The sequence below is a fragment of the Rana temporaria genome, chromosome 13, assembly GCF_905171775.1.
Source record: "Rana temporaria chromosome 13, aRanTem1.1, whole genome shotgun sequence".
Taxonomy (NCBI): domain Eukaryota; kingdom Metazoa; phylum Chordata; class Amphibia; order Anura; family Ranidae; genus Rana; species Rana temporaria.
In genome coordinates this window covers 101,738,949-101,766,744 of record NC_053501.1, presented here as the reverse complement: position 1 = coordinate 101,766,744, position 27,796 = coordinate 101,738,949, and the positions used below count along the sequence as shown (strand labels likewise).

General features: G+C 49.3%; 1 protein-coding gene across 1 annotated transcript in view; it reads right to left on the bottom strand.

Annotated features, from left to right (window-relative positions):
• Positions 1-27,796, bottom strand: part of SETDB1 (SET domain bifurcated histone lysine methyltransferase 1) — a 99,915-nt gene that overhangs the window by 71,668 nt on the left and 451 nt on the right. Inside the window, exons 2-6 of the mRNA XM_040332919.1 lie at positions 15,670-15,883; positions 12,305-12,468; positions 6,714-6,754; positions 3,911-3,989; positions 732-917 (exon numbers count right to left, since the gene is read on the bottom strand). Of these exons, the coding sequence (XP_040188853.1) occupies positions 732-917; positions 3,911-3,989; positions 6,714-6,754; positions 12,305-12,468; positions 15,670-15,881 (682 nt within the window). The 5' untranslated portion in view covers positions 15,882-15,883. The remainder of the gene's footprint in view (positions 1-731; positions 918-3,910; positions 3,990-6,713; positions 6,755-12,304; positions 12,469-15,669; positions 15,884-27,796) is intronic.

Below are 27,796 nucleotides of genomic sequence, written 5' to 3'. Positions count from 1 at the left end.
AAAAAAAAAAAAAAAATGTTTTATAAAAATGCAATAAAACTATCCCCTATTATGTAAACGCTATAAATTTTGTGCAAACCAACCGATAAACGCTTATTGCGATTTTTTTTTACCAAAAATAGGTAGAAGAATACGTGTCGGCCTAAACTGAGGAAATTTTTTTTTTTATATATATATATTTTTGAGGATATTTATTATTGAAAAAAAGTAAAAAATATAGCATTTTTTTCAAAACTGTCGCTCTATTTTTGTTTAATAGCGCAAAAAATAAAAACCGCAGAGGTGATCAAATACCACCAAAAGAAAGCTCTATTCGTGGGAAAAAAAGGACGCCAATTTTGTTTGGGAGCCACATCGCACAATTGTCTGTTAAAGCGACGCAGTGCCGAATCACAAAACCTGGCCTGGGCATTTAGCTGCCTAAAGGTCCGGGGGTTAAGTGGTTAATTGCTGTGGTTATTTTGAATATACATATACATTATATATATATATATATATATATATATATATATATATATATATATATATATATATACATATAAAAAATCTTCTACACATATAAGTTTGTAATAGTCCAAAACTTTTAAGTGCTGCATTAAGCATACATCAAGGTAAATAACCAAGTAATAGAAATTATACAAGAGGCCAAATACAGTTACTTTTCACTGACTGCTGTAACATCAGCTGCTCCTTTTCCTGAAAGTCAAACCATCAACAACCCAAGTACTTACCAACCATCTGAATGGAAATCAAGGTCCCTTTGTGCCATGTTTTGGTCCTCTTCTTACCAAGAATTCTCATACCCACAACAAGGTCTCCGTCCTTTTTCATGTCATTGGCTGCATTGGCTTGGTTGGCACCACCCACAGAACTTGAAGGTGAAGAAGGATGAGAAGATGATCGAGTTTGGGGTCCATCTAAACAAATTAATAAAAAAAAAAAATCATCATCAACCTAGTAGTATTCTTTAGCTTTTTTTTTTATATATACTGTATATTGTTTTACTACCAAGTGATACAAGATTACCAAAGCATTATGGGTTTTTAAAAACAGCGGAGCAGCAATCTGCTTTCAGGCAGGTCTTCTTCGAGTCAAGCCTCAGCCAATTAAGGTGTTTGTAAGCTCCAATGAGCAGGGCCTTCCGATTCCTCCTGTATTGAATTATATTGTAACTGTTCTGTCTGCCACAACGTTGTAAAGCACTGCGCAAACTGTTGGCGCTATATAAATCCTGTATGATATTAAAGGGGAGTTCCAGCCTTTTTTGAGGTTTATTAAAGTCAGCAGCTACAAAAAGCACAGCTGCTGGCTTTTAATAAACCGACACTTACCTGCTCCACTGTCGCGACGCACGGAGCTCCGCTCTCTCTCCCCCCCCCTCTCCACCGGCGCCTCCATTCTAACTGTGGGCACCCGGCCATGACAGCTTTCGGCTTCACGGCCAGGCACTCACTGCGCATGCACGAGCAGGGATGCGCTACCTGATTGGACAGGCAATAGCCTGGGACCTGTCACGTGTCCCAGGCGATTGCCTACAGGGAGGGGCCGCCAAAAGGCAATATGACGGATATGACTTAAAGAAGTCCCTGTACTACTGTGGTCCGACTGATGACAGTTACACAGGCACTCCCTGAAATCGCGGCAAAAATCACACGACTTTGAAGTCGTGGTAGTGTGAAAGGGCCCTTAACCATTTGCCACTGCTTGTGAGCAACACAGCTAGGCTAAGTGATGTACAGTTACGTCCCTCAGCACATGCACACTGGCATCCCTCTGGGGTGTGCAGTTGTGTCCACAGGGAATCGCAGTGTTCAGTACTCGGTTGATGTGAGCTGCTATGACTCATGTGATCACCATGACCAAGCACAGGGATTATATAACATGTTAGCAAAACGGTCATGAATGGCTTTCATTTGTGACAGCTTGCTTACTATTGTGATGCTGTGATTGGCCCACAGCAATCGCATTTGTACCTGGCACCCCGTCCTATGTAATTAGCTGCAACTAATCACAGAATCAAAATAGAAAGCAAGCAGTCACAAATGAAAGTCATTCATGACAGTTAAAACTATTGCTTTTTACAGTGATCATCTCTATTATATGCACAAACACTGTAAAAAAACAAAAAAAACAAAAAAAAAGGAGGGAGAGGAGCAGAGCAGACAGGGGAGGGAGGGAGGGAGAGGAGCAGAGCAGACAGGGAAGGGAGGGAGGGAGAGGAGCAGGGGCAGAGGAGGGAGGCAGAGGAGCAGGGGCAGAGCAGGGAGGGAGGGAGAGGAGCAGGGGCAGAGCAGCGAGGGAGGGAGGGAGGGAGGGAGAGGAGCAGGGGCAGAGCAGCGAGGGAGGGAGGGAGGGAGGGAGAGGAGCAGGGGCAGAGCAGCGAGGGAGGGAGGGAGGGAGGGAGGAAGAGGAGCAGGGGCAGAGCAGCGAGGGAGGGAGAGGAGCAGGGGCAGAGCAGCGAGGGAGGGAGGGAGAGGAGCAGGGGCAGAGCAGCGAGGGAGGGAGGGGAGCAGGGGCAGAGCAGCGAGGGAGGGAGGGAGGGAGGGAGAGGAGCAGGGGCAGAGGAGGGAGGCAGAGGAGCAGGGGCAGAGCAGGGAGGGAGGGAGAGGAGCAGGGGCAGAGCAGCGAGGGAGGGAGGGAGGGAGGGAGAGGAGCAGGGGCAGAGCAGCGAGGGAGGGAGAGGAGCAGGGGCAGAGCAGCGAGGGAGGGAGGGAGGGAGGAAGAGGAGCAGGGGCAGAGCAGCGAGGGAGGGAGAGGAGCAGGGGCAGAGCAGCGAGGGAGGGAGGGAGAGGAGCAGGGGCAGAGCAGCGAGGGAGGGAGGGGAGCAGGGGCAGAGCAGCGAGGGAGGGAGGGAGGGAGGGAGAGGAGCAGGGGCAGAGCAGCGAGGGAGGGAGGGAGGGAGGGAGAGGAGCAGGGGCAGAGCAGCGAGGGAGGGAGGGAGGGAGGGAGAGGAGCAGGGGCAGAGCAGCGAGGGAGGGAGGGAGAGGAGCAGGGGCAGAGCAGCGAGGGAGGGAGGGAGAGGAGCAGGGGCAGAGCAGCGAGGGAGGGAGGGAGAGGAGCAGGGGCAGAGCAGCGAGGGAGGGAGGGAGGGAGAGGAGCAGGGGCAGAGCAGCGAGGGAGGGAGGGAGGGAGAGGAGCAGGGGCAGAGCAGCGAGGGAGGGAGGGAGGGAGGGAGAGGAGCAGGGGCAGAGCAGCGAGGGAGCGAGGGAGGGAGGGAGAGGAGCAGGGGCAGAGCAGGGAGGGAGGGAGAGGAGCAGGGGCAGAGCAGCGAGGGAGGGAGGGAGAGGAGCAGGGGCAGAGCAGCGAGGGAGGGAGGGAGAGGAGCAGGGGCAGAGCAGCGAGGGAGGGAGGGAGGGAGAGGAGCAGGGGCAGAGCAGCGAGGGAGGGAGGGAGGGAGAGGAGCAGGGGCAGAGCAGCGAGGGAGGGAGAGGAGCAGGGGCAGAGCAGCGAGGGAGGGAGGGAGGGAGGGAGAGGAGCAGGGGCAGAGCAGCGAGGGAGCGAGGGAGGGAGGGAGAGGAGCAGGGGCAGAGCAGCGAGGGAGGGAGAGGAGCAGGGGCAGAGCAGCGAGGGAGGGAGGGAGAGGGGCGGGGCAGAGCAGACAGGGAGGGGCGGGGCAGAGCAGACAGGGAGGGGCGGGGCAGAGCAGACGGAGGGGCGGGGCAGAGCGGACAGGGAGGGGCAGGGCAGAGTGGACAGGGAGGGGCAGGGCGGGGCACAGGAACCTGCAAATACACATTACATGATAAAGCCTACACCAAAAATAAGCCCTACTGTGTCTTTTGTTGCCAAAATTAATGCAAGACCCGGGCTTATTTTCGGGGGAAACACAGTATGCAACTGGCCCTAAAACAGCAGTACCAGCACATAACAAGCATCAATGTAGACGAGAGAAAGACATTGCATAGCATACCAGACTTCTTGTGGATGGCTTCCACCAAACTCTGTACATCTTTCTGACATTTCTTCATGGCGGTCATAGCGTCTTTTAACTAAATAGTTTAGAAAAAATAAATCACTAAAGTCACTCTGAGGAATGTACAGTATTTTACAGACAATATCATTCTGGACTACCAGAGGATGATTTATGCAGCAAGTTGTAGATTAGCAAAGCACCTTCTATAACTCGGACTTCCCAACCACTACCGAGACAGAATCAGCCCCACAGGGAGGGCGTTGTTTTCAGTAAGGCTGCATTGTGGGTAGATTTAGTTAGGCATGGTATTAATGGGCAGGCTGGGCTTCACTATGTATGGGCATTAAGGCGGAGGGGGGGCTTGTTTTGCTACAAAGCAAGGTACTGGTTCACTTTTTTTCTTTAAACTTTATCGAAACATCAAAAGGACTTTTTATTTATTTCCGTACACTGCAGCCTATAGCAGTGACTTCTGATGTACTTTTGTGGGTTACGCAAAAACAAAGCATATCTGCATTTTTACACAAAGCACTGCAGCAGACCTGAAGGCAGCATGCTGCGGTATGAACAGGGCTTGTATCTATGTAGATCCAAGCATGTTAGGAAGGATACGTTCATCTTTATAGAAAGAGTAAAACTGCACATATTTCTGCAGAGAGAAAAAAAAATGCGCATATATGATTTTTTTTTCTGCTGAGCATTGCACCCACGATCAGTAAATCACGGGAGCAATGTGGGGTACTGCAGACATGTCCTTTGGCTTCCAGCCCGTACCCTCTCCGGGGGAAATGTTAGTGGGCTATGAGAGTACTCATCAGCATTCCTGCAGCCTATTGAAATGACAAGTCAGTCCTTTCAGTTTTATTCATTCACATAAATCTGTAAATTAATGATGGGGCTTTTGTGGGCAGAGCCTGCACTTGTGCTCCGTTTTCAAAAAGTGACAGTGGGTGTGGGGAGAAGAACCCCCACCCGCTGTCAAAAGAAGGCGAAGGCAAATCCCCAGATGATGTCCCATAGTGACGAAACGCGTAGGGTGGAGCCTGCGATGGGGACGTCATGAGGAGGCTGATGGGCAAATCAAACAGGAAGTGGAGAGAAGCCCGTGGAGACGCCGCAATCATTACAAGACACATTGCTATATCTCCTATGAACGTTTTACATCTCGTAAGTGCAACCCACTTATTTTATAAAAATTTACCTTTATAAAGTACTGCTCTCTGGGAGCTTTTCTTTTTTATATTTTCTGAGTGTTCGTGTTGTCTGGAACTGCAGCTTAAGCCGCTAAGGGTCCTGGGGAGACCGAATTCCCTGTGTTTGGTGAGACTACTGTATTAGTGGTCATGGAGAGCTGGTAAGGACCTACTTACTTGGATGTGGAGCAGGATGCACATTGTTCAAAGGATCTTTTCACCATTTCCTCCTCTGCAGTTTGTCGTCATCTGTACCTCACACCGATAGGTGTTACTTAAAGTGGTTATAAAGTCTTTACTACCACTTTTACCTACAGGTAAGCCTATAATAAGGCTTACCTGTAGGTATAAAGAATATCTCCTAAACCTGTACGGTTTAGAAGATATTCCCCTCGCAATGCGCCACTGATTGCAGCAGCGCATGCGCAGCGGGAAGCCTCGGCTAAAGGGCCGGCAGCCGCCGGACCTTGCCGGACTAAAGTCTCCCGCACGCATGCGCGGGAGTGACGACATCGCCACTCCAGCCAATCACAGCTCTGGAGCGGCGATACCTGGAAGACACGCCGACGCAAGATGACATCGCGCTCGGCGTGGACCAGGTAAGTACTCTTCTCCTCGTTCCGAGGTAAGTATTTCATAATGAGCTAGTATGCGGTGCATACTAGCTCATTATGACTTTTGCCTTTCAGGTGGAAAAAATTAAATAAAAAAAATCATCGCGGGTATACAACCGCTTTAAGCCATTCATTTAAAGATTGGAATTCTATTGGGACTCTGCCTTAGGTTTTCCTTTTTATCCTCTTTTTCACTTGAAAATGTTGTAATGTTATTAGCGCTGCATCTACTTTTTATATATCTATCCATTTTTTTTTATATTAAAAGGGGTTGTAAAGGTTCAATTTTTTTTCCTAAGTAACTTCCTTTACAGTCCTCCTTTACTTACCTCATCCTTCCATTTTGCTTTTAAATGTCCTTATTTCTTCTGAGAAATCCTCACTTCCTGTTCTTCTGTCTGTAACTCCACACAGTAATGCGAGGCTTTCTCCCTGGTGTGGAGTGTCGTGCTCGCCCCCTCCCTTGAAATACAGGAGAGACAGGACGCTCTCTACGTTGCAGATGGAGAAAGGAGCTGTGTGTTAGTGGGCATCCCGACTCTCCTGCAGTCCAAGGGAGGGGGCGAGCACGACACTCCACACCAGGGAGAAAGCCTTGCATTACTGTGTGGAGTTACAGACAGAAGAACAGGAAGTGAGGATTTCTCAGAAGAAATAAGGACATTTAAAAGCAAAATCGAAGGATGAGGTAAGTGAAGGAGGACTGCACCATCTATGCCTGGAAGTGGGAGCAAAATACCTGCATTACACTGGTATCTGCTCCCGCCTGACAGGTGCCAAAATGTGGTGACAGGTGCCAAAAAACTACGTAGTACGCAACTACGTTCGAGTTTGTTGGCTGACAATTGTGTGCTGTTTGTATGCAACACAAGTTTTTGGCCAACGCCCTTCGGACAAAAGTCTGAGGCTTGGTCTGTGGAAAATACCAAAGGCAGATAGTGAAAAGTAACAAACAATTCAATAAACAAGATTAAAGAAGAGGACGTTACTCACCAGTTGTTTCTCTTTGGGAGTTTTACTAATAACTGCTTCTCCTGTAAAAGAAAAAAATTACTTCCTATTAACATGTTCAATGAGGCTATGAAATAAATTCTCTGGTGGCATATCCTGCATTAACCACTTAAGACCCGGACCTTTAGGCAGGTAAAGGACCTGGACAGTTTTTGCGATTCGGCACTGCGTCGGATTAACTGACAATTGCGCGGTCGTGCGAAGTGGCTCCCAAACAAAATTGACGTCCTTTTTTTCCAATGCAATATTTTTTACTTTTTGCTATAATAAATATCCCCCAAAAATATATAAAAACATTTTTTTCCCCCTCAGTTTAGGCCGATACATATTCTTCTACCTATTTTTGGTAAACAAAAAAAAAAAAGCAATAAGCGTTTATCAATTGGTTTGCGCAAAATTTATAGCGTTTACAAAATAGGGGATAGTTTTGTTGCATTTTTATAATTTTTTTTTTTTTTACTACTAATGGCGGCAATCAGCGATTTTTTTCATGACTGCGACATTATGGCGGTCACATCGGACAATTTTGACACATTTTTGGGACCAGTGTCATTTTCACAGCAAAAAATGCATTAAAAATGCATTGTTCCTGTGAAAATGACAATTGCAGTTTTGGAGTTAACCACTAGGGGGCGCTAAAGGGGTTAAGTGTGACCTCATATGTGTTTCTAACTGTAGGGGGGCGGGGCTGGACGAGTGACGTCATTGATCGCGTTTCCCTATATCAGGGATCACACGATCAATGACAGCGCCACAGTGAAGTGTTTACACACAGCTCTCTCCGTTCTTCAGCTCCGGGGACCGATCGCGGAACTCCTGCGGCGATCGGGTCACGGAGCTTCGGACCGGGTCGCGGAACACACGGCTGGGCACTAAAAGAGGACGTACAGGTACGCGCTTGTGCCCAGCCGTGCCATTCTGACGACGTATATCTGCAGGAGGCGGTCCTTAAGTGGTTAAAGTGGAGGTTCACCCTAAAAAAAAAATTCTAACAATACATTGAGAAGACTGATTACACTGCGGGTATGCTGGGGTTTTTTTTTTTTTTTTTTTTTTCGTACATACCTCGTTATCGCCGTTTCATCCCTCGGCTTCCGGGTATGATTCTTGCTGGACTGGGCGTTCCTAGTTGACGTTCCTCCGACCGGCGCATACTGCGCGTCACGACTTTTGCCCCGATTTTCAGGGCAAAATAGTGCGCGGTATACGCCGATAAATACGGTAATTTTTACCTTTGCAAGCACTTTAATCCAATATTCTCTGGGAATCCTTTTACCCGAAACTGTATAATAGGAATATTTTAGAAAATTTGAGTGACAACGAACTCTTGTCATCACCCGGGTCTATTCACGGCTGTTGAATCATTCTGAAATCTGAGCCGTGGGGTGGCCTTTAGGCACCACCTGGGCTCAACAAACCTCAATCTGAAGAGAGAAGGAACCGGGCGAAAAAATCCCAGATGAACATGGACTGCTCGGCTCACTGGAGTGTTCGGACAATGGCAGGTGGCGGATGCTGGCAGAATACAACACCCAGCAGGGAACATTCCTCATTCATGCCATTTAGTTTGAATCTATTGATTTGGCTTTCTCAGTGGGGCTTAGCAAGAAAAATCTTACAGCGTATGGCTAGACTTACCGAAAGGATACAATTGGGAAGGGGGAGTGGTGATTGAGCCATTTGCAAGAAGACCAGCTCATTAGTACCCTCGTTTTTAGCAGATCCCCAGCTCATTAGTACTCCTGTTCAGCAGATCCCCAGCTCATTAGTACTCCTGTTCAGCAGATCCCCAGCTCATTAGTACTCCTGTTCAGCAGATCCCCAGCTCATTAGTACTCCTGTTCAGCAGATCCCCAGCTCATTAGTACTCCTGTTCAGCAGATCCCCAGCTCATTAGTACTCCTGTTCAGCAGATCCCCAGCTCATTAGTACTCCTGTTCAGCAGATCCCCAGCTCATTAGTACTCCTGTTCAGCAGATCCCCAGCTCATTAGTACTCCTGTTCAGCAGATCCCCAGCTCATTAGTACTCCTGTTCAGCAGATCCCCAGCTCATTAGTACTCCTGTTCAGCAGATCTCCAGCTCATTAGTACTCCTGTTCAACAGATCCCCAGCTCATTAGTACCCTCGTTTCAGCAGATCCCCAGCTCATTAGTACCCTCGTTTTAGCAGATCCCCAGCTCATTAGTACCCTCGTTTTAGCAGATGCCCAGCTCATTAGTACCCTCGGTCAGCAGATCCCCAGCTCATTAGTACCCTCGTTTTAGCAGATCCCCAGCTCATTAGTACCCTCGTTTTAGCAGATCCCCAGCTCATTCGTACTCTTGTTTAGCAGATCCCCAGATCATTAGTACCCTTCATTTTAGCAGATCTTCAGCTCATTAGTACCCTCTCGGTCAGCAGATCCCCAGCTCATTAGTACCCTCGTTTTAGCAGATCTCCAGCTCATTAGTACCCTCGTTTTAGCAGATCCCCAGCTCATTAGTACCCTCGTTTTAGCAGATCCCCAGCTCATTAGTACCCTCGTTTTAGCAGATCCCCAGCTCATTAGTACCCTCGTTTTAGCAGATCCCCAGCTCATTAGTACCCTCGTTTTAGCAGATCCCCAGCTTATTAGTACCCTCGTTTTAGCAGATCCCCAGCTCATTAGTACCCTCGTTTAGCAGATCTCCAGCTCATTAGTACCCTCGTTTTAGCAGATCCCCAGCTCATTAGTACCCTCGTTTTAGCAGATCCCCAGCTCATTAGTACCCTCGTTTTAGCAGATCCCCAGCTCATTAGTACCCTCGTTTTAGCAGATCCCCAGCTTATTAGTACCCTCGTTTTAGCAGATCCCCAGCTCATTAGTACCCTCGTTTAGCAGATCTCCAGCTCATTAGTACCCTCGTTTTAGCAGATCCCCAGCTCATTAGTACCCTCGGTCAGCAGAGCCCCAGCTCATTAGTACCCTCGTTTTAGCAGATCTCCAGCTCATTAGTACCCTCGTTTTAGCAGATCCCCAGCTCATTAGTACCCTCGGTCAGCAGATCCCCAGCTCATTAGTACCCTCGTTTTAGCAGATCCCCAGCTCATTAGTACCCTCGTTTAGCAGATCTCCAGCTCATTAGTACCCTCGGTCAGCAGATCCCCAGCTCATTAGTACCCTCGTTTTAGCAGATCCCCAGCTCATTAGTACCCTCGTTTTAGCGGATCCCCAGCTCATTAGTACTCCTGTTAGCAGATCTCCAGCTGGATGCTGCATGCATATGTTTACATTGGTTTCCTAGGAGACGCTGAGGTAAAAACCTTCATACACACAGCTGTGAAACCAGTCCATAGCAACCCTTTATAGCAACCAGTTTTTGATGGGGCAAATGGGATGGTGCAGTTTTGATGGTGCAGTTTTGATGGGACAATGGATCGAACTGGATCGACACACTGTTGGATCACATTTACATCTCCAGGGGCACCGTTTCATGTCAGTATTGGTGGAGGCAAGACCACGCCGCACAATTTCCCCAGAAATTGTATCTTTTCTAGTTATCAATAATGTAATTTCTTAAGAACATTTAACCACTTCCCATCCCAGCCATCGTCATATGTCCTCGGCTTTCCGGCACCCGCGTTATCGGGCACCCACGATTGCCCGAGAACAGAGCAGGACCGTGGATCTGTCCACGTCCTGTCAGGTGAGAGGAGACTGATGGTGTGTTCCCAGTACAGAGGAACACCGATCGATCTCCTCCCCTTGCGAGTCCCCTCCCCCTACAGTTAGAATCAGTCCCGAGGATACACATTTAACCCCTTGATCGCCTCCTAGTGTTAACCCCTTTCCTGCCAGTGACATTTATACAGTAATTAGTGCATTTTTATAGCACCAATCGCTGTATAAATGTGAATGGTCCCAAAAGAGTGTGAAAAGTGTCCGATATGTCTACATATTATAGCAAAAAGTAAAAAAATATTGTGTTGTTCAAACTTGTCGCTCTTCTTTTGTTTATAGCGCAAGAAATAAAAAAAACACAGAGGTGATCAAATACCACCAAAAGAAAGCTCAATTTGTGGGGGAATTTTTTTTTTTTTTTTTAAACATTTGGGTACAGTGTTGCATGGCCGTGCAATTGTCATTCAAAGTGTTACAGCACTGAAAATTGGCCTGGGCAAGAAGGGGTGAAAATGCTCGGTATTGAAGTGGTTAAACAAACCACTTTATTAGACTATATATGCGTTTACTCAAGTACTTGTATGGCATTTACTTTGGTACAGTATTCATGATGTGTGATGCCCCGTACACACTTGCGGGATTTCCGATGGGAACAGTTCCAGTCGGAAATCCAGAGGGGAAAGCCGAGAACCTGCTTGGTAACTTTTGCCCCTACACACGGCCCATTTTCCCGTCGGGGAAAAAATCTGATGAGAGCTTTGGTCGGAAAGACTGCCAAAAACAACAGGGAAAAAGTCAGCCGGTAACCCCCGACGGAAGAAGAAAGAAAGAAGGAAGGAAGAAGAGCATACACACGGCCGGGATCCCCAGCCAAAAGCTCTCCTCGCAGTTTTCCCGTCGGGAAAACCAGCAGTGTGTACGAGGCTTAAAAAGGAACACTAAAAAATAAATAAAATATATAAAACAAAACATGTTATACTTACCTCCACTGTGCAGCTCGTTTTGCACAGAGTGGCCCCGATCCTCGTCTTCTGGGGGTCCCTCGGCGGCTGTCTCTGGTCCTCCCCGCAAGTACTGACCACCTTCATGCGAGCTCGCATGGTGGGGAGTTCTTGCGGGCGCGCTCCTGTGATAGAGCCGGCGGCTATAGCCGCTTAAAGCGGGAGTTCACCCATAGCTGGGTGCTCGTTTTGTCTAGGGGAATCGGCTATTTGTTTTAAAATATGATCCGTACTTACCCGTTTTCGAGATGCATCTTCTTCCGTCGCTTCCGGGTATGGGTCTTCAGGAGCGGGCGTTCCTTCTTGATTGACAGTCTTCTGAGAGGCTTCCGACGGTCGCATCCATCGCGTCACTAGTAGCCGAAAGAAGCCGAACGTCGGTGCGGCTCTATACTGCGCCTGGACGTTCGGCTTCTTTCGGAAAATCGTGACGCGATGGATGCGACCGTCGGAAGCCTCTCAATCAAGAAGGAACGCCCAGTCCCGCAGCCCATACCCGGAAGCGACGGAGAAGATGCATCTCGTAAACGGTAAGTACGGCTCATAATTTAAAACAAATAGCAGATTCCCCTAGACAAAACGAGCATGCATCTAAGGGGAAAATGTGTTCTCTATGGGTGAACCTCCGCTTTAATGTATCACTCGGCCCCGCCCCCCGCGTCATTGGATGTGATTGACAGCAGCGCGAGCCAATGGCTGCGCTGCTTTCAATCAACCAATGAATGAGCCGAGAAGCCTGCGTGTTCACGGGACTTTCGAGGGGTCAGGTAAGTAAACGGGGGGCGCTAATCCACAGATGTTTTTTCACTTTAATGCATAGAATGCAACAAGTTGAAAAAACTTTTACCTTTACAACCCCTTGAACACTTCCATACCTACAGGTACAGAAGAAAAATACCTAAAAAAACAAAAACACACATGGTCACCCACCTGATCCCACACTCATGACATCGTCATCTTCCTCATCCTCATCTGGAATTTCAATGACTTCCACAGGTTTGGAAGATTCATCGTCCTCTGAGCTGGTCTCCTTGTAGGTGATGCCCATCTCGCTGTATAGCGTTTTCACCAACATCTCACAGTCCTCAAGAGCCCTGCAATAGGCAGAATAGTAAATGGTACCTTCTTCCCGTCTAACCATTATCCGGGATCAGTGAACTGATCCTTATGATGGATCTCAAAACATAACTTTCCAAAATAGGAGCTCAGCTACTATGTTGTGATATTGCGAGAAAAAAACCTTGCGCCAAACAATAAATTCTTTACTAATAACCTGTGTGTAAAAAGCTGCTCCCCAAAAAACAGTGAAGCCATCGCTGTGCAAGTGAAACAAAATTGGGTGATAATGCTGTGACATGACCAACCAAAATACAGATTCAGGAAAGAGAGAAATTCTTTATACTTACAGAAGTGGCTGAAGCCCTCGCCTTAGTAAATTCTTAGTAACACCCATGGGGCATGTGTTAGGAGAGGGGCGGCTTATAGATGAAGGCATTTTTGTTTTTTCATTTTATTGCTGCAACTTTTTTAATCCTATGATCTTCAACCTATTTTAAAGCCGAGCTCCACCTTTATGGTCACTTTAACTAGTTAGTTTGGGCATCATTGTGGCCTTTTGCTTGCCTTTATCAGGCCCTTGGGGGCACTTTTCTTTCCACCGATACAAGCCACTATTCCGAACCGCCAACGCCAAACATGGGGGGGGGGCCCACTCCGCCCGCCGACGCCAAACATGGGGGGGCCCCACTCCGCCCGCCGACGCCAAACATGGGGGGGCCCCACTCCGCCCGCCGACGCCAAACATGGGGGGGCCCCACTCCGCCCGCCGACGCCAAACATGGGGGGGCCCCACTCCGCCCGCCGACGCCAAACATGGGGGGGCCCCACTCCGCCCGCCGACGCCAAACATGGGGGGGCCCCACTCCGCCCGCCAACATTGTTGTTAAACCTCTCCTGAACGAGTTAACCTGACGGCTAGAAACCAGTGTATAAAAACGGCCATTTAGCTGCGTTTACATGCAGCGTTTTTTTTGTTTTGCTGTTAAAATAAAAAAACATCTGTAAACAAAACGCTGCTAAACGCAAGTTACCGTGTTTGGCGCTTGAAATGCCTCTAAACACAGCTTCCGAGCGCATTTTTTGGAGGTCCAGAAAAAGCCTCTAAACTCAACTGCCTAGAAACCATAGACTACCCTGTGTACATGTACTGATGAGATAACAGAGGAGAGTTCAGGGGCAGTTAAACAAAATGGCCAACTGCTCCTAAACGTCCGTTTAGGCCCCTTTCACACTTATACGACTTCCATGATTTCCAATGACAACCATTCATATTAGTGCGACTTCAAAGTAGTCCCTGCACTACTTTTGTCCGATTTAATGCCACTTACACAGAGGCATTCCCCGAATTGCGCCAAAATTGCGCTACTTTGAAGTCGCAGTAGTGCGAAAGGGGCCTTACCAGCAACCGTGTACATGATGTCTAACAGCCAAATTTGAAAGGAAACTTCAATACCTATAAATTAAAAATAGTTATTAGCTCGTTATTCTTTCAAATTTTTGAATTGTGATCACAACGAATAACCCCCCCCCCCCCCCAAAAAAAAAAAAAAAAAAAAACCCACGAACAAATTTTTCGGCAGTGCATGTCTACTGTAATGCATAGTATTGTAAATAGATACCATATATACTCGAGTATAAGCCAATGCGCCCAAGTTTTGCAGCCTCGCTGTGCTCATTTACACCCTCGCTGTGCCCATCTGCAGCCCCTCTCACTGTGCCCATCTGCAGCCCCTCTCACTGTGCCCATCTGCAGCCCTACGTACCTTGTTCCATATTGTTCCACGTTTTACTGCCCTCTCCCGATGTGTTTACAGTAGACGGCCGGCCGTTGCCGGGTGTATTGCGCATGCGCAAGCACGTCCTTCGTTCACCGAACGAGAACCCCTCATCACACACACACACACACAGCAAGAAAGGTGTTCTCGTGGACGGGCTTGCACATGCGCAGTACACCCAGCAACGGCTGCCGACTAGTTAACACAGCGCTGACTCAAGCATAAGCCAGAGAGGGGGATTTTTCAGCATAAAAAATGTGCTAAAAAACTCAGCTTATACTCGAGTATATACGGTACATCTCTGATTGGATGCAAAAAATTAGCCCCTCACTTAACTACTTGCCGACCAGCCGCCGTCATTCTATGGCGGCAGGTCGGCTCTCCTGGGCGAGAGCCAGTCATACTACGTCGGCTCTCTTTGCGGCCACTAGGGGGTCCGTGACTCCCGTGCGCGTGCCCGGCGGGCGCGATCGCCGCCGGGCACCCGCGATTGCTCGTTACAGAGCGGGGACCGGGAGCTGTGTGTGTAAACACACAGCTCCCGGTTCTGTCAGGGGGGGAAATGCTGATCCTCTGTTCATACAATGTATGAACAGAAGATCAGTGTTTGCCCTAGTGAGGCCACCCCCCCCCCCCACAGTAAGACAGCCCCAGGGACATACTTAACCCCTTCCCCGCCCCCTAGTGTTAACCCCTTCACTGCCAGTGGCATTTTTATAGTAATCCAATGCATTTTTATAGCACTGATCGCTCTAAAAATGCCAATGGCCCCAAAAATGTGTCAAAAGTGTCCGAAGTGTCCGCCATAATGTCGCAGTACCGAGAAAAATAAAAAATAAAAAAATAAATAAAATCGCTGATCGCCGCCATTACTAGTAAAAAAAATATATTAATAAAAATGCCATAAAAATATCCCCTATTTTGTAAACGCTATAACTTTTGTGCAAACCAATCAATAAATGCTTATTGCGATTTTTTTTTAACGAAAAATAGGTAGAAGAATACGTATCGTCCTAAACTGAGGAAGAAAATGTTTTTTTTATATATATTTTTGGGGGATATTTATTATAGCAAAAAGTAAAAAATATTCATTTTTTTTCAAAATTGTAGCTCTATTTTTGTTTATAGCGCAAAAAATAAAAACCGCAGAGGTGATCAAATACCACCAAAAGAAAGTTCTATTTGTGGGAAAAAAAGGACGCCAATTTTGTTTGGGAGCCACGTCGCATGACCGCGCAATTGTCAGTTAAAACGACGCAGTGCCGAATCGCAAAAAGTGCTCTGGTCTTTGGGCAGCAATATGGTCCGGGGGTTAAGTGGTTAAATTGGCCCTAGTATGTGTGTATGAATTCAGGGACCTTAGGTTGGAAGGACAAAGACTGAATATGTAAATTGCAGCATAAAATGATGGCGTTATACAAGTACTTGTAATAAACACCAATCAATGGTTAGTTCCGTTACCTTGAAGCATTGTCACACAAGCTGTCCACGTGAGCCACCTCATCCTCCTTCTGCTTCACCATTTCCTCCAGCTCCAACAACTGCTGCTTCCGCTGCTTCACAAACTCATTCTTCTCCACCTCTTTGTCTATAAACTCCTGAAGCTCCCTCATAGAGATGCCCAACTCCTCCACCACCATGTTCTCCAGATCGCTCACGTCCGATTCGTCCATGGCTGCATTGAATAAAAAGCAAAACAAGGAGTATAAAGTAGTGCGGGAAACAATAACATTTATTTTTTAAATGACAACTGAACACTTGCATTGTAGGTGTTGCATTAAAATGGAGCTAGAATTACACTCGTCTGTCCAGGCGGAGTTAAAGCGGAGTTCCGGCCACAATTTCACTTTTTAAATATAAATACCCCTGTAATACACAAGCTTAATGTATTCTAGTAAAGTTAGTCTGTAAACTAAGGTCCGTTTTGTTAGGTTGTTACAGCATTTAGATACTTTATAAAATAGAAATTGACTGGGGCCATCTTAAGTGTGGGCATCATGAAGCCAGACTGTATGACTTCCTGGATTTCAGCCTTGCAGATCTCGCACATGCTCAGTGCTGCACAAGCAGTGTAATAGGTTTCAGATCAGGTTTCAATGGCAACGGGAGTGTCAGAGGAAGTTGCCGCCCCTTATCTATGCAAACCTCTCCTCCTTCCAGGAACCAGTAAATATACTAAATAATTTGTGCCTGTGCAGATATATCTACATAACAAGAGAGAGAGAGAGAGAGAGAGAGAGTGTGTGTGTGCACATGCATATACTAGACATGTGCACCGTCAATAAATTCATTTTGTTTAGTTCCGTTTCGCATTAGCCATTATTTCATATTTTGTGGCCGAAACTCAATTCGGATTCGTACGAATTTTCGTTAGATTCGTTCACTTTTCATAACAATTACCAACATTTGTCATGATGAATTTAAAAATCTGGACGCTTAAAGAGGACTAATAGTATCTGCTGTGCTCATTATGAGGGGTTCCCACCATCCCTGTGCTGTGCTCATTATGAGGGGTTCCCACCATCCCTGTGCCGACTTCCTGGGGCTGTAGGGATGGTGGAAACCCCTCATAATGAGCACAGCAGAAGTACAAACCCAGGAATTCAGCACAGGGATGGTGGGAACCCTTTATAATGAGCACATGGATGGTGGGAACTCCTCATAATGCGCACAGCAGAAGTACAGCCCCAGGTAGTCGGCACAGCACAGGGATGGTGGGAACCCCTCATGAAGGGTTCCCACCATCTCTGTTCTGAATTTCTGGGTTTGTACTCCTGCTGTGCTCATTATGAGGGGTTCCCACCATCCCTGTGCTGTGCTGACTTCCTCCTGCTTCCTCATTCCCCCAGCACAGCACATTGCCACCACTTCGGCACGGACACAGCACAAAGCTTCGGCACAGACACAGCACAGCACACCGCACCGACACAGCACCGGCACACTGCACCGGCCCCGGCACACCGCCCCCAGCCCATCGCATTGAATGGCAGGTGGTACTGGTTGGCACTGGCAGATGACTGCGTTTGATGGGCACAGTGGCTGCGTTTGACGGGCGCAGTGTTTGCGTTTGACGGACACAGTGAAGCAGCGTTTGGCACAGTGGCTGCGTTTGATGGCACAGTGGCTGCATGTGACAGGCACAGTAGATGTGTTTGATGGCACAGTGGCTGCATGTGACAGGCACAGTAGATGTGTTTGATGGCACAGTGGCTGCATGTGACAGGCACAGTAGATGTGTTTGATGGCACAGTGGCTGCGTTTGACGGGCACAGTGTTTGCGTTTGACGGGCACAGCGAAGCAGCGTTTGGCACAGTGGCTGCGTTTGATGCCACAGTAGATGTGTTTGATGCCACAGTGGCTGCATGTGACAGGCAGTGGATGCAGAACAATTTGTAATAGGACTTGCTATAGCACGGGGCCCGTCCCCCACGTCATGCTCCGCTCTATCTCCGCCTCTGCCCACCCCCTCGAGCTCCATAGATAGAATGCACACATTCGAGGTGTGCTAGTGGTGTGGGCAGGGCTGTGAAGACATTTACCATCTCTCCGCCTGCCCGGAGGCGGAGAGATGGTAAACGTCTTCACAGCCCCGCCCACCTCGAATGTGTGCATTCTATCTATGGAGCTCGAGGGGGCGGGCAGAGGCGGAGATAGATCGGAGCATGACGTGGGGGGCGTCATGAGATGTTTTTCTGCAATACTACAGCCCAGCCTCCTGGGATTGATGACAAACATCTCTCAGGAGGCATAGCAGCGCTGGATGACGCGGCAAGGCTGCTGCCGCCGCGGCGGGGGAAATAAACTCACAACGGCAGTGAGTTTTTAAAATACAAAAAAAATACATGCCGAATATATGTAAGGGAGCCGTTTTACATTGAATGATCTAATGTTGTAAAATAGGGTGGAGCTCCGCTTTAAGGTGCAAATGTACGGAGCATCAGTGCCGACGGCATGGAACCGTTTACATCCCAGTGCCGTTCCCCCTTGTGCTGGTGGCACGGGTGTAAAAGTTTACTAAAGGGGTTCTATAGGCTGGCCCGTGAAGGCAAGAACACTAGCTTAGCCCAGGGTTTGACAAATTTGCTTGGAATCTAGGAGCCAGCTAAAAAAGTTAGGAGCCAGAAAACGCACCCCGTCCCGACGAGCTTGCGCACAGAAGCGAACACATACATGAGCAGCGCCCGCATATGTAAACGGTGTTCAAACCACACATGTGAGATATCGCCGCGATTGGTAGAGCGAGAGCAATAATTCTAGCTCTAGAACTCCTCTGTAACTCAAAACATGCAACCTGTAGAATTTTTTAAACATCGCCTATGAAGATTTTAAAGGGTAAAAGTTTGTCGGCATTCCACGAGCGCTCTCCCATGGGGGTTATCTTGTGGGCGCGCTCCCATGATACAGCCGGCGGCCATAGCCGCTCACTGTATCACTTGGCCCCAATCCTGGTCTTCTGGGGTCCCTCGGCAGCTGTCTCGGCTCCTGCCCGCAAGAGCTAACCCCCTTCATGGGAGCTCTCTCCCACGGGGGTTATCTTGCGGGCGCGCTCCCGTGATACAGCCGGCGGCCATAGCCGCTCACTGTATCACTTGGCGCCGCCACATCATTGATTTTATTGACAGCAGCGGGAGCCAACCGGTGTAGACAGGTCATATTTTGCATAGTGTCCAGAGACTGACTTGTCATCTACCGGCTCAGTGGGGGATCAACGGGGCTATCCCTGCTGAGCAAGAGGATGTCTGAAAATGGATCCGCCCGTGTGAAAGGGGCCTAAAAGATTTCAGTTTGTTGTTCAATTGAGTTGTACAGTTTATAGGTCACATCAACTGGTTCCCAACCGTCTCGCGTACATATAAGGGGGCAGAATGGCTCCCCTGCACGAAACACCATACATGTACGTGGTTCCTTTAGGAGCCGCCAGAGGGGTGGGCGCGTGCTGCACATCGCGTGCATGAGCACCAGCACAGGGATTTGTGTGTGTAAACACACAAATCCCACTGCTGTCAGGGGAGAGGAGACATGTCGTTTGTTCCTACTATGTAGGAACAGCAAAAAGGTCTCCTCTCCTACTCAGTCCTAAGCTTATACAGTTAGAACACTGAGGGAACACATGTTTAACTCCTTGACCGTCCCCTAGTGTTAACACCTTCTCCACCAGTGTCATTTATACAGTAATCAGTGCATTTTTATAGCACTGATCACTGTATAGATGTCAATGGTCTAAAAATGTGTCAAAAGTGTCCGATCTGTCCATCCCAATACCACTAAAGATGGCAGATCACCGCTATTACTAGTAAAAAAAGAAAATGGCATAAATCTTTCCCATAGTTTGTAGACGTTATAACTTTTGTGAAAACCAATATACGATATATACTCTCTCTCTCTGGGGTGGCCAACCGGGGGCCACATGTCGCCCGTGAGGCCCTCTAATGTGGCCCGCGACCTCCTGCTCTAGAATGGCGGGTTGGCAAGCCCAGATCACATGTTGCCGACCCGCCATGCCTGTGGTATCAGTGGTGTAAATGAAGCTGGTGATAGAGGAAGAAAGTGGCTGCGGAGAAGAGCCCCATAAGCCAATGCTTCCTCTACAGCACTGGCTTTTGCCACAGGAGGAGTCTATGGCAAAGTTCAGCTAACCCTCAGGATAGACACAGCTGCACCCGCAGTGTGGGCAAACCGCAGCACATCAGTGTGAAAGCAGTCTTAGGCCCTTTTCACATGACCAGCCCGACCAAATGGGACCCTCAATTCACCTCTATAGAGTCAGATGTCCGTTTACACCCACCTACCTCCAATTGGAAAACAAAAGGGAATTCGTCCCCTTCCATCAGGGCGGATCAGAGGGCCTATAGAGTAGCCGTGACCTGTCATCAGCCCGCTCTGCTCATTGTGGCTGGTTACCAAGTTGCAATCCTACCGACAGAATGGCGGTGGTTTTGTTTTTTTTTCTCAGCACATACCTCGTTATCACGATTTTCACCCCCCCGGCAATCCCGCGGGACTGGGCGTCCCAAGCACTGCCTGTGATTGACAGGCTTCCGAACGGCGCATACTGCGCGTCACAGGTTGCCGAACGTCGATGCGCAGGCACCGTATAGAGCCGCACCGACGTTCTGGTTTTTTCGGCAACCTGTGACGCGCAGTATGCGCCGTTCGGAAGCCTGTCAATCACAGGCAGTGCTTGGGACGCCCAGTCCCGCGGGATTGCCGGGGGGGCGGGTCAAAATTGTGATAACGAGGTATGTGCTGAGAAACAATAAAAAAACACTGGCATTCTGTCGGTAGGATGGCTCGACTCCATGTGATGTCAGAATTTTTTTTGAGGGTAAACCTCCACTTTAAGTGGCCCTCACTCTTCAAAAGGTTGGGCACCCCTGATATACACTGATGAAGAATTTTTTTTTTTTTTTTATTGGGGATATTATAGCAAAAAAATATAATCAGTGTTTTTGCTTGCAATATGTCAAAGTTAAGCCTGGTGCACACGATCGGATTTTCAGCGGACAAAGTGTAGGACTTTTGTCTGAAGGGCGTTGGCCAGGAATTTGTCTTGCATACAAACGGCACACAATTGTCTGCCAAAAAAAAACACCAAAACTACATGGTTTTTCAGCTCTTTAGCACCACCCTTTGGGTACCTTCTGTCAACGTTGTGTTATGGTGAGCATTGATTCCGAGCATGCATGTTTGTACACACGATCAGAAAATCCAACAGACCGTTGTTTTAAAGCCTGCCATCCAACATTTATGTGCGAAAAATGCGAAAATGACCGATGGAGCGTGCAAACGGTTGGATTTTCCTCCAACAGCCTGTCATCACACAATTCCCGTCGGAAAATCCGATTGTGTGTACGAGGCTTAACAGCGCCACAGATATGTGTGCTAATGGTAAATGGTCTAATGTACAGCTGCTGCTCCAATTACCGATTACCGTATTTATCGGCGTATAGCACGCATCTTAACTAAGAGGGAAATTCAGGAAAAAAACTTTACACAGTCCTCTGGCATAGTACAAGGACCCCTTGCATAATACACCCCAGCCCCCTGTACAACACCGCAGCCCCCTGATGGAGGCTCTTTAACACGTGATCAGCCGTGTTCAATCACGATGTAAACAGGAAGAGCCTTTGATCGGCTTTTCCTCACTCACAACTGACAGATGCAAGTAGAGGAGAGCCGACCGGTGGCTCTCCTGACAGGGGGTGTCTGCGCTAGAGCTGCATGATTAATCGTATATTAATCACAACCTCGATTTACCCCCCCCCCCCCCCCGATCTCCAACCTGGATTAGCTTGATTTTCCAGGATGTAGCCTGGCCCGGAGGAGAAGCCGCGGAACGCAAATAGCACCGATCTCGGAACTGACGTCAGCAGCCAGAACTAACGTCAGTCAGCAGAGAGGATGCCTGGTCGTGGGCGCTACCACATTTCTCGGCCGGGAAACACCGATGTGAGCGCGCACCAGCATTGATCCGATGCCAGCTGCCAGCCATTTTTTTGAGAATCGTGATCTGCATTCTAAGCAAAAGAATCGCGGTTCTCTTTTTCCCCCCCCAGAATCGTGCAGCTCTAGTCTGCGCCGATTGTTTATCAGCGCAGCCCCCCCGCGTACGTCCCCATGGCCATCCACATATGCCCAATATATGACAATCAGTGCCCACAAATGGGCACTGACTGGCACCATTATGGATCAGACCAGTGATGCCCAGCAATGCCACCCATCAGTGCCCAACCGTGCCACCCATAAGTACCCATCAGTGCTGCCTTATCAGGGCCCATCGTTGAAGAAAACTTACTTATTCACAAAAAAATTAACAGAAACAAAGAAATTTAAAAAAAATTAAATTTTCGGTCTAATTTTTATTTGTTGCGGGGGGAAAAAAATATATAAAAAATTGCAGAGGTGATTAAATACCACCAAAAGAAAGCTCTATCTGTGGGAGCAAAGTGATAAAAAATTTCTTTGGATACAGTGTAGCATGACCGCACAATTGACATTTAAATTGCGACGGCGCTGAAAGCTGAAAATTGGTTTGGGCCAAAAGGAGGGTGTAAGTGCCCGGTATTGAAGTGGTTAAAGAAGATCACCAAAGTGCCCCACCACAGCGTGAATCCTTCAGCGCTCTCTCAGACTCACCAGATAGCCATGCTGGGCAAATTATAAACCAGCGAACAAGCCAAATTTCTCCCAACGATCACCCAATGCACTTTTCCCTCCACATAAGCGTCGATCAGGATTAGAGGTCGGCCGATATATCGGCAGATATTTGGCCGTTTTTGGAGAAATCGGCCGATTTTTATCCAAATTAGGCCGATATTTTACATGTCTGCTAGCGGTGCCATGGATCCGGAGCTAGGCCGAAGCCGTGGCCTTTCCTGATGCTGTGACCGCGGCGGCCCTCCTCTCTGTTTATGCCCACAGAGGAGGAGGGGCCTGTGCTCGTGGGACACACACCGCTCTCTGGTGTCTGTAGCGCGGGGGGGGGGGGGGGTGTCTATACTGGAGGGAGAGGGGGTCTGTCTGTACTGAGGGGGGGTGACACCATTTTTTTTGCACCAGTGCCAATAAGTGAAACTTGCCATCCAGTGCTATCTGCCAGTGGCAATACCAGTGACAATTAGTGCCACCTTGCATCCAGTGCCATCTGCCAATGCCACCTGCCAGTGCCACCATCCAGTGCCAACTAAAGCCATCAGTGCCACCTGCCAATGCCAACAAGTGATAACTATAGCCACCCAGTGCCACCTGCCAGTCAGTGCCAACTAGTGCCACTTGCCAGTGTCACCTGTTAGTGCCACCTGCTAGTGCCACCTGCTAGTGCCATCTTTCAGTGCCATCCAGTGCAACCTGCTAGTGCCAATATGTGCCTTCTGCTAGTGCCATGAGCCAGTGCAAACAAAAAATAGGACACACCCCTTGCCACACCCCCTTAAAAGGAGAATTGTACAAAAAACAAGATTGGCTAAACCCACAAGTGCTTTTTTACCACTAACTATTCCTTTACATTGGCTTTTGGAATTTACAAATGCAGCCTTGTGTCCCCAAATGCAGCCTTGTGTCCCCAAATGCAGCCTTGTGTCCCCAAATGCAGCCATGTCCCTAAATTAAGCCATGTGTCCCCTAAGAGAAAGCCAAGTCCCCACCCGCCGCTGCCGACATCTAGTTGATCAGCGCTGGGGGAACATAACAGCTTTCATTTGAATAGCTGTGTGTTCCCCGCCGCGCCTCGTCATGTATAGACACTCCCCCTTGCCCGGGCACTTTGATAGACAGATCACCCGTCCAATCCTGGGACGGGTGACCTGTCTATCAAAGTTTCTGGGCAAGGGGGAGTGTTTATACATGAGGCGCGGCGGAGAACACACAGCTATTCAAATGAAAGCTGTTATGTTCCCCCAGCGCAAATTAACTAGATGTCGGCAGTGGCGGGGGGGGGGGACGGGGGACGACTTGGCTTTGTCTTAGGGGACTAGGCAGCAGCGACAGCAGCTCTCCTCTCCTCCATACGAGGACTGCTCTGCTCCGCTCTCCGCCCCCTTTCCACCCACACTCCACCCCTCTCCACCAGCTCTCGGGGGAAAAAAAAAAAAAGTATCGGGTCAGGCATCGGGAGCATTTGCGCGAGTACAAGTACTTGCGCAAATGCTCAGTATCGCTACCGATACTAGTTTCGGGACAACCCTAGTAAAAACGCAAAACAGGAAGTGTTGGTTCTTGATGGAAGTGCCTAGTGTTTTTAAAGCGTAGGGAACTGTTTTTTTTTCTCAAAGCGGAACTTCACCCAAAACAGGAAGTTCCGTTTTTTTGCATCCCCCCATCTCTGGTTTTCATAGGTACCCACCACAGCAATCAGAGCTGGAGACTGCCCCCCCCCCCCCCGTTCTGAGACAGTGATGGAGAACCTTGGCACCCAAGATGTTTTGAAACTACATATCCCATGATGCTCACCCACTCTGCAATGTACTTGAGCATCATGGGAAATGTAGTTCCAAAACATCTGGGGTGCCAAGGTTTGCCATCACTGTTCCAAGAGACTGCACGGCCAATCAGGGTCCTTGGATCCCTCCTGTATCGCAAATGTACGGTCTGTCCTCATGTTGTAAAACGCTGCGCAAACTGTTGGCACTAATTAAACCCTGTAAAATAACAATCACAAAGCACGGCTCATGCATGCGCCGTGGGAAACCACTGCAAGGCTTCACTGCCAGTTAAGATGCCAGAACTGCACCCCCAAAGCGGATTGAAGAATCGGCTCGGGGTGCCGATATCACTGGATCCCTGGACAGGTAAGTGTCCTTCAAGGTGGATTAAAAAAAAAAAAAAAAAAAAAAAACACAACACAATGATTTAACCACTTCAATACCAGGCACTTTCGCCCCTTCCTGCCCAGGACAGTTCTGAGCTTTCAGCGCTGTAGCACTTTAAATGACAATTGCGCGGTCGTGCTACACCGGACCCAAACTACATTTTTATCATTTTCTTCACACAAATGGATTTCTTTCGGTGGTATTTGATCACCTCTGCGGTTTTTATTTTTTGCTAAACATACAAAAAAAAAAAAAAGAAGAAGAGCGACATTTTTGAAAAAAAATATGTTTTCTTTGTTTCCGTTATAAAATTTGGTTTTCTCCTTCACTGATGGGCACTGATATGCAGCATTAATAGGCACTGACAGGCGGCACTGATTGGGAACATACTGACAGTTAATGCTGGGCACTGATTGGCACTTTATTGGGCACTGACAGAGGGTTATAATGGGGCACTGATTGGCAGTTTATGGGAAAAGATGGGGGCTGTGCTGATAATCAATGTGCTGATTATCAGCACACGCACTGGGAGGGCAGTCAGATTACACATGTTCTATACGTCCAACCAATCAGTGAGGGCCACGGCAGGCTTCTCAGGGGGTCCCGGTTTTTGCTGTGCTCATCTTGGGGTCTCAGGTTATCCCTACACTCATCATGGGAGTTTTCAGTGATCCATGTGCTCATCATTGGCAGTTGAGGTGTTCCACAGATCTCCAGCACTCATTATAGAGGGTCTGATGATCCCTACACTCATCATAGGGGTTCTGCTGATCTCCAGCGCTCATCATAGAGGGTCTGTGGATCCCTACACTCATTATAGGGGTTCCACAGATCTCCAGCACTCATTATAGAGGGTCTGATGATCCCTACACTCATTATAGAGGTTCCGCTTATCTCCAGCGCTCATCATAGAGGGTCTGGGGATCCCTACACTCATTATAGGGGTTCCGCTGTTCTCCAGCGCTCATTATAGAGGGTCTGGGGATCCCTACACTCATTATAGGGGTTCCGCTGTTCTCCAGCGCTCATTATAGAGGGTCTGCGGATCCCTACACTCATTATAGGGGTTCCGCTGTTCTCCAGCGCTCATTATAGAGGGTCTGATGATCCCTACACTTATTATAGGGGTTCCACAGATCTCCAGCGCTCATTATAGAGGGTCTGGTGATCCCTACACTCACCATAGGGGTTCCAGTGATTCCCATGCTCACCGTGGGCAGTTGTGATCCCCAATGCTTATCATGGGGTGCAGGTTATCCCTGCACGTAATACGGGGGGTTCCAATGACCACTGCGCCCATCTCACAGGTGTCCGCTGAACACGACGCTCATGCGGTGATCCCCTGTGCACACCATGGGGGTTCTGGTGATCTCTGCACTCACAATTGGCAGTTGCGGTGGTGCCCATGCTCATCGTGTGGGTTCTGCTGATCCCAGCGCTCATCATGGGGACGTCCCCTCACCATAGAGGCTTCCCCTGATCCCACCCCATCGTACTTATTAAAAGGAGGTTCGCTGATTACCGTTCTCATCATGGGGGTGTCTGCTGATCCCCAGCACTCAAATTCCCACGTGCATCATGGGGATTCTGCTAATCTCTGCGCTCACCACAGGGGGCTCCCCTGATCCCTGCAGATTATGGGAGTTGGGGCTCATACACACCAGCCGCGGTGCTCCCACCTACAGCATATTCTGTCCTATGGGGGATGACGGAGCAGCTTGGGCACCCAAGCACCGTACACCCAGAAGTCTGTATTTCCGTAGAGGGGGAAGAGATCTGGCGTGCAGAGGGGGAAGAGATCTGGCGTGCAGAGGGGGAAGAGATCTGGCGTGCAGAGGGGGAAGAGATCTGGCGTGCAGAGGGGGAAGAGATCTGGCGTGCAGAGGGGGAAGAGATCTGGCGTGCAGAGGGGGAAGAGATCTGGCGTGCAGAGGGGGAAGAGATCTGGCGTGCAGAGGGGGAAGAGATCTGGCGTGCAGAGGGGGAAGAGATCTGGCGTGCAGAGGGGGAAGAGATCTGGCGTGCAGAGGGGGAAGAGATCTGGCGTGCAGAGGGGGAAGAGATCTGGCGTGCAGAGGGGGAAGAGATCTGGAGTGCAGAGGGGGAAGAGATCTGGAGTGCAGAGGGGGAAGAGATCTGGAGTGCAGAGGGGGAAGAGATCTGGAGTGCAGAGGGGGAAGAGATCTGGAGTGCAGAGGGGGAGGAGATCTGGTGTGCAGGGGGGTAGGAGATCTGGTGTGCAGGGGGGTAGGAGATCTGGTGTGCAGGGGGGTAGGAGATCTGGTGTGCAGGGGGGTAGGAGATCTGGTGTGCAGGGGGGTAGGAGATCTGGTGTGCAGGGGGGTAGGAGATCTGGTGTGCAGGGGGGTAGGAGATCTGGTGTGCAGGGGGGTAGGAGATCTGGTGTGCAGGGGGGGAGGAGATCTGGTGTGCAGGGGGGGAGGAGATCTGGTGTGCAGGGGGGGAGGAGATCTGGTGTGCAGAGGGGGGAGATCTGGTGTGCAGGGGGGGAGATCTGGTGTGCAGGGGGGGAGATCTGGTGTGCAGAGAGGGGAGAGATCTGGTGTGCAGAGGGGAGAGATCGGTTGTGCAGAGGGGAGAGATCGGTTGTGCAGAGGGGAGAGATCGGTTGTGCAGAGGGGAGATCTGGTGTGCAGAGGGGAGAGATCGGTTGTGCAGAGGGGGGAGAGATCTGGTGTGCAGAGGGGGGAGATCTGGTGTGCAGAGGGGAGAGATCTGGTGTGCAGAGGGGAGAGATCGGTTGTGCAGAGGGGAGAGATCGGTTGTGCAGAGGGGAGAGATCGGTTGTGCAGAGGGGAGATCTGGTGTGCAGAGGGGAGAGATCGGTTGTGCAGAGGGGGGAGAGATCTGGTGTGCAGAGGGGGGAGAGATCTGGTGTGCAGAGGGGAGAGATCTGGTGTGCAGAGGGGGGAGATCTGGTGTGCAGAGGGGAGAGATCTGGTGTGCAGAGGGGAGAGATCTGGTGTGCAGAGGGGGGAGATCTGGTGTGCAGAGGGGGGAGATCTGGTGTGCAGAGGGGGGAGATCTGGTGTGCAGAGGGGGGAGAGATCTGGTGTGCAGAGGGGAGAGATCTGGTGTGCAGAGGGGGGAGATCTGGTGTGCAGAGGGGGGAGAGATCTGGTGTGCAGAGGGGGGAGAGATCTGGTGTGCAGAGGGGGGAGAGATCTGGTGTGCAGAGGGGGGAGAGATCGGTTGTGCAGAGGGGAGAGATCTGGTGTGCAGAGGGGAGAGATCTGGTGTGCAGAGGGGAGAGATCTGG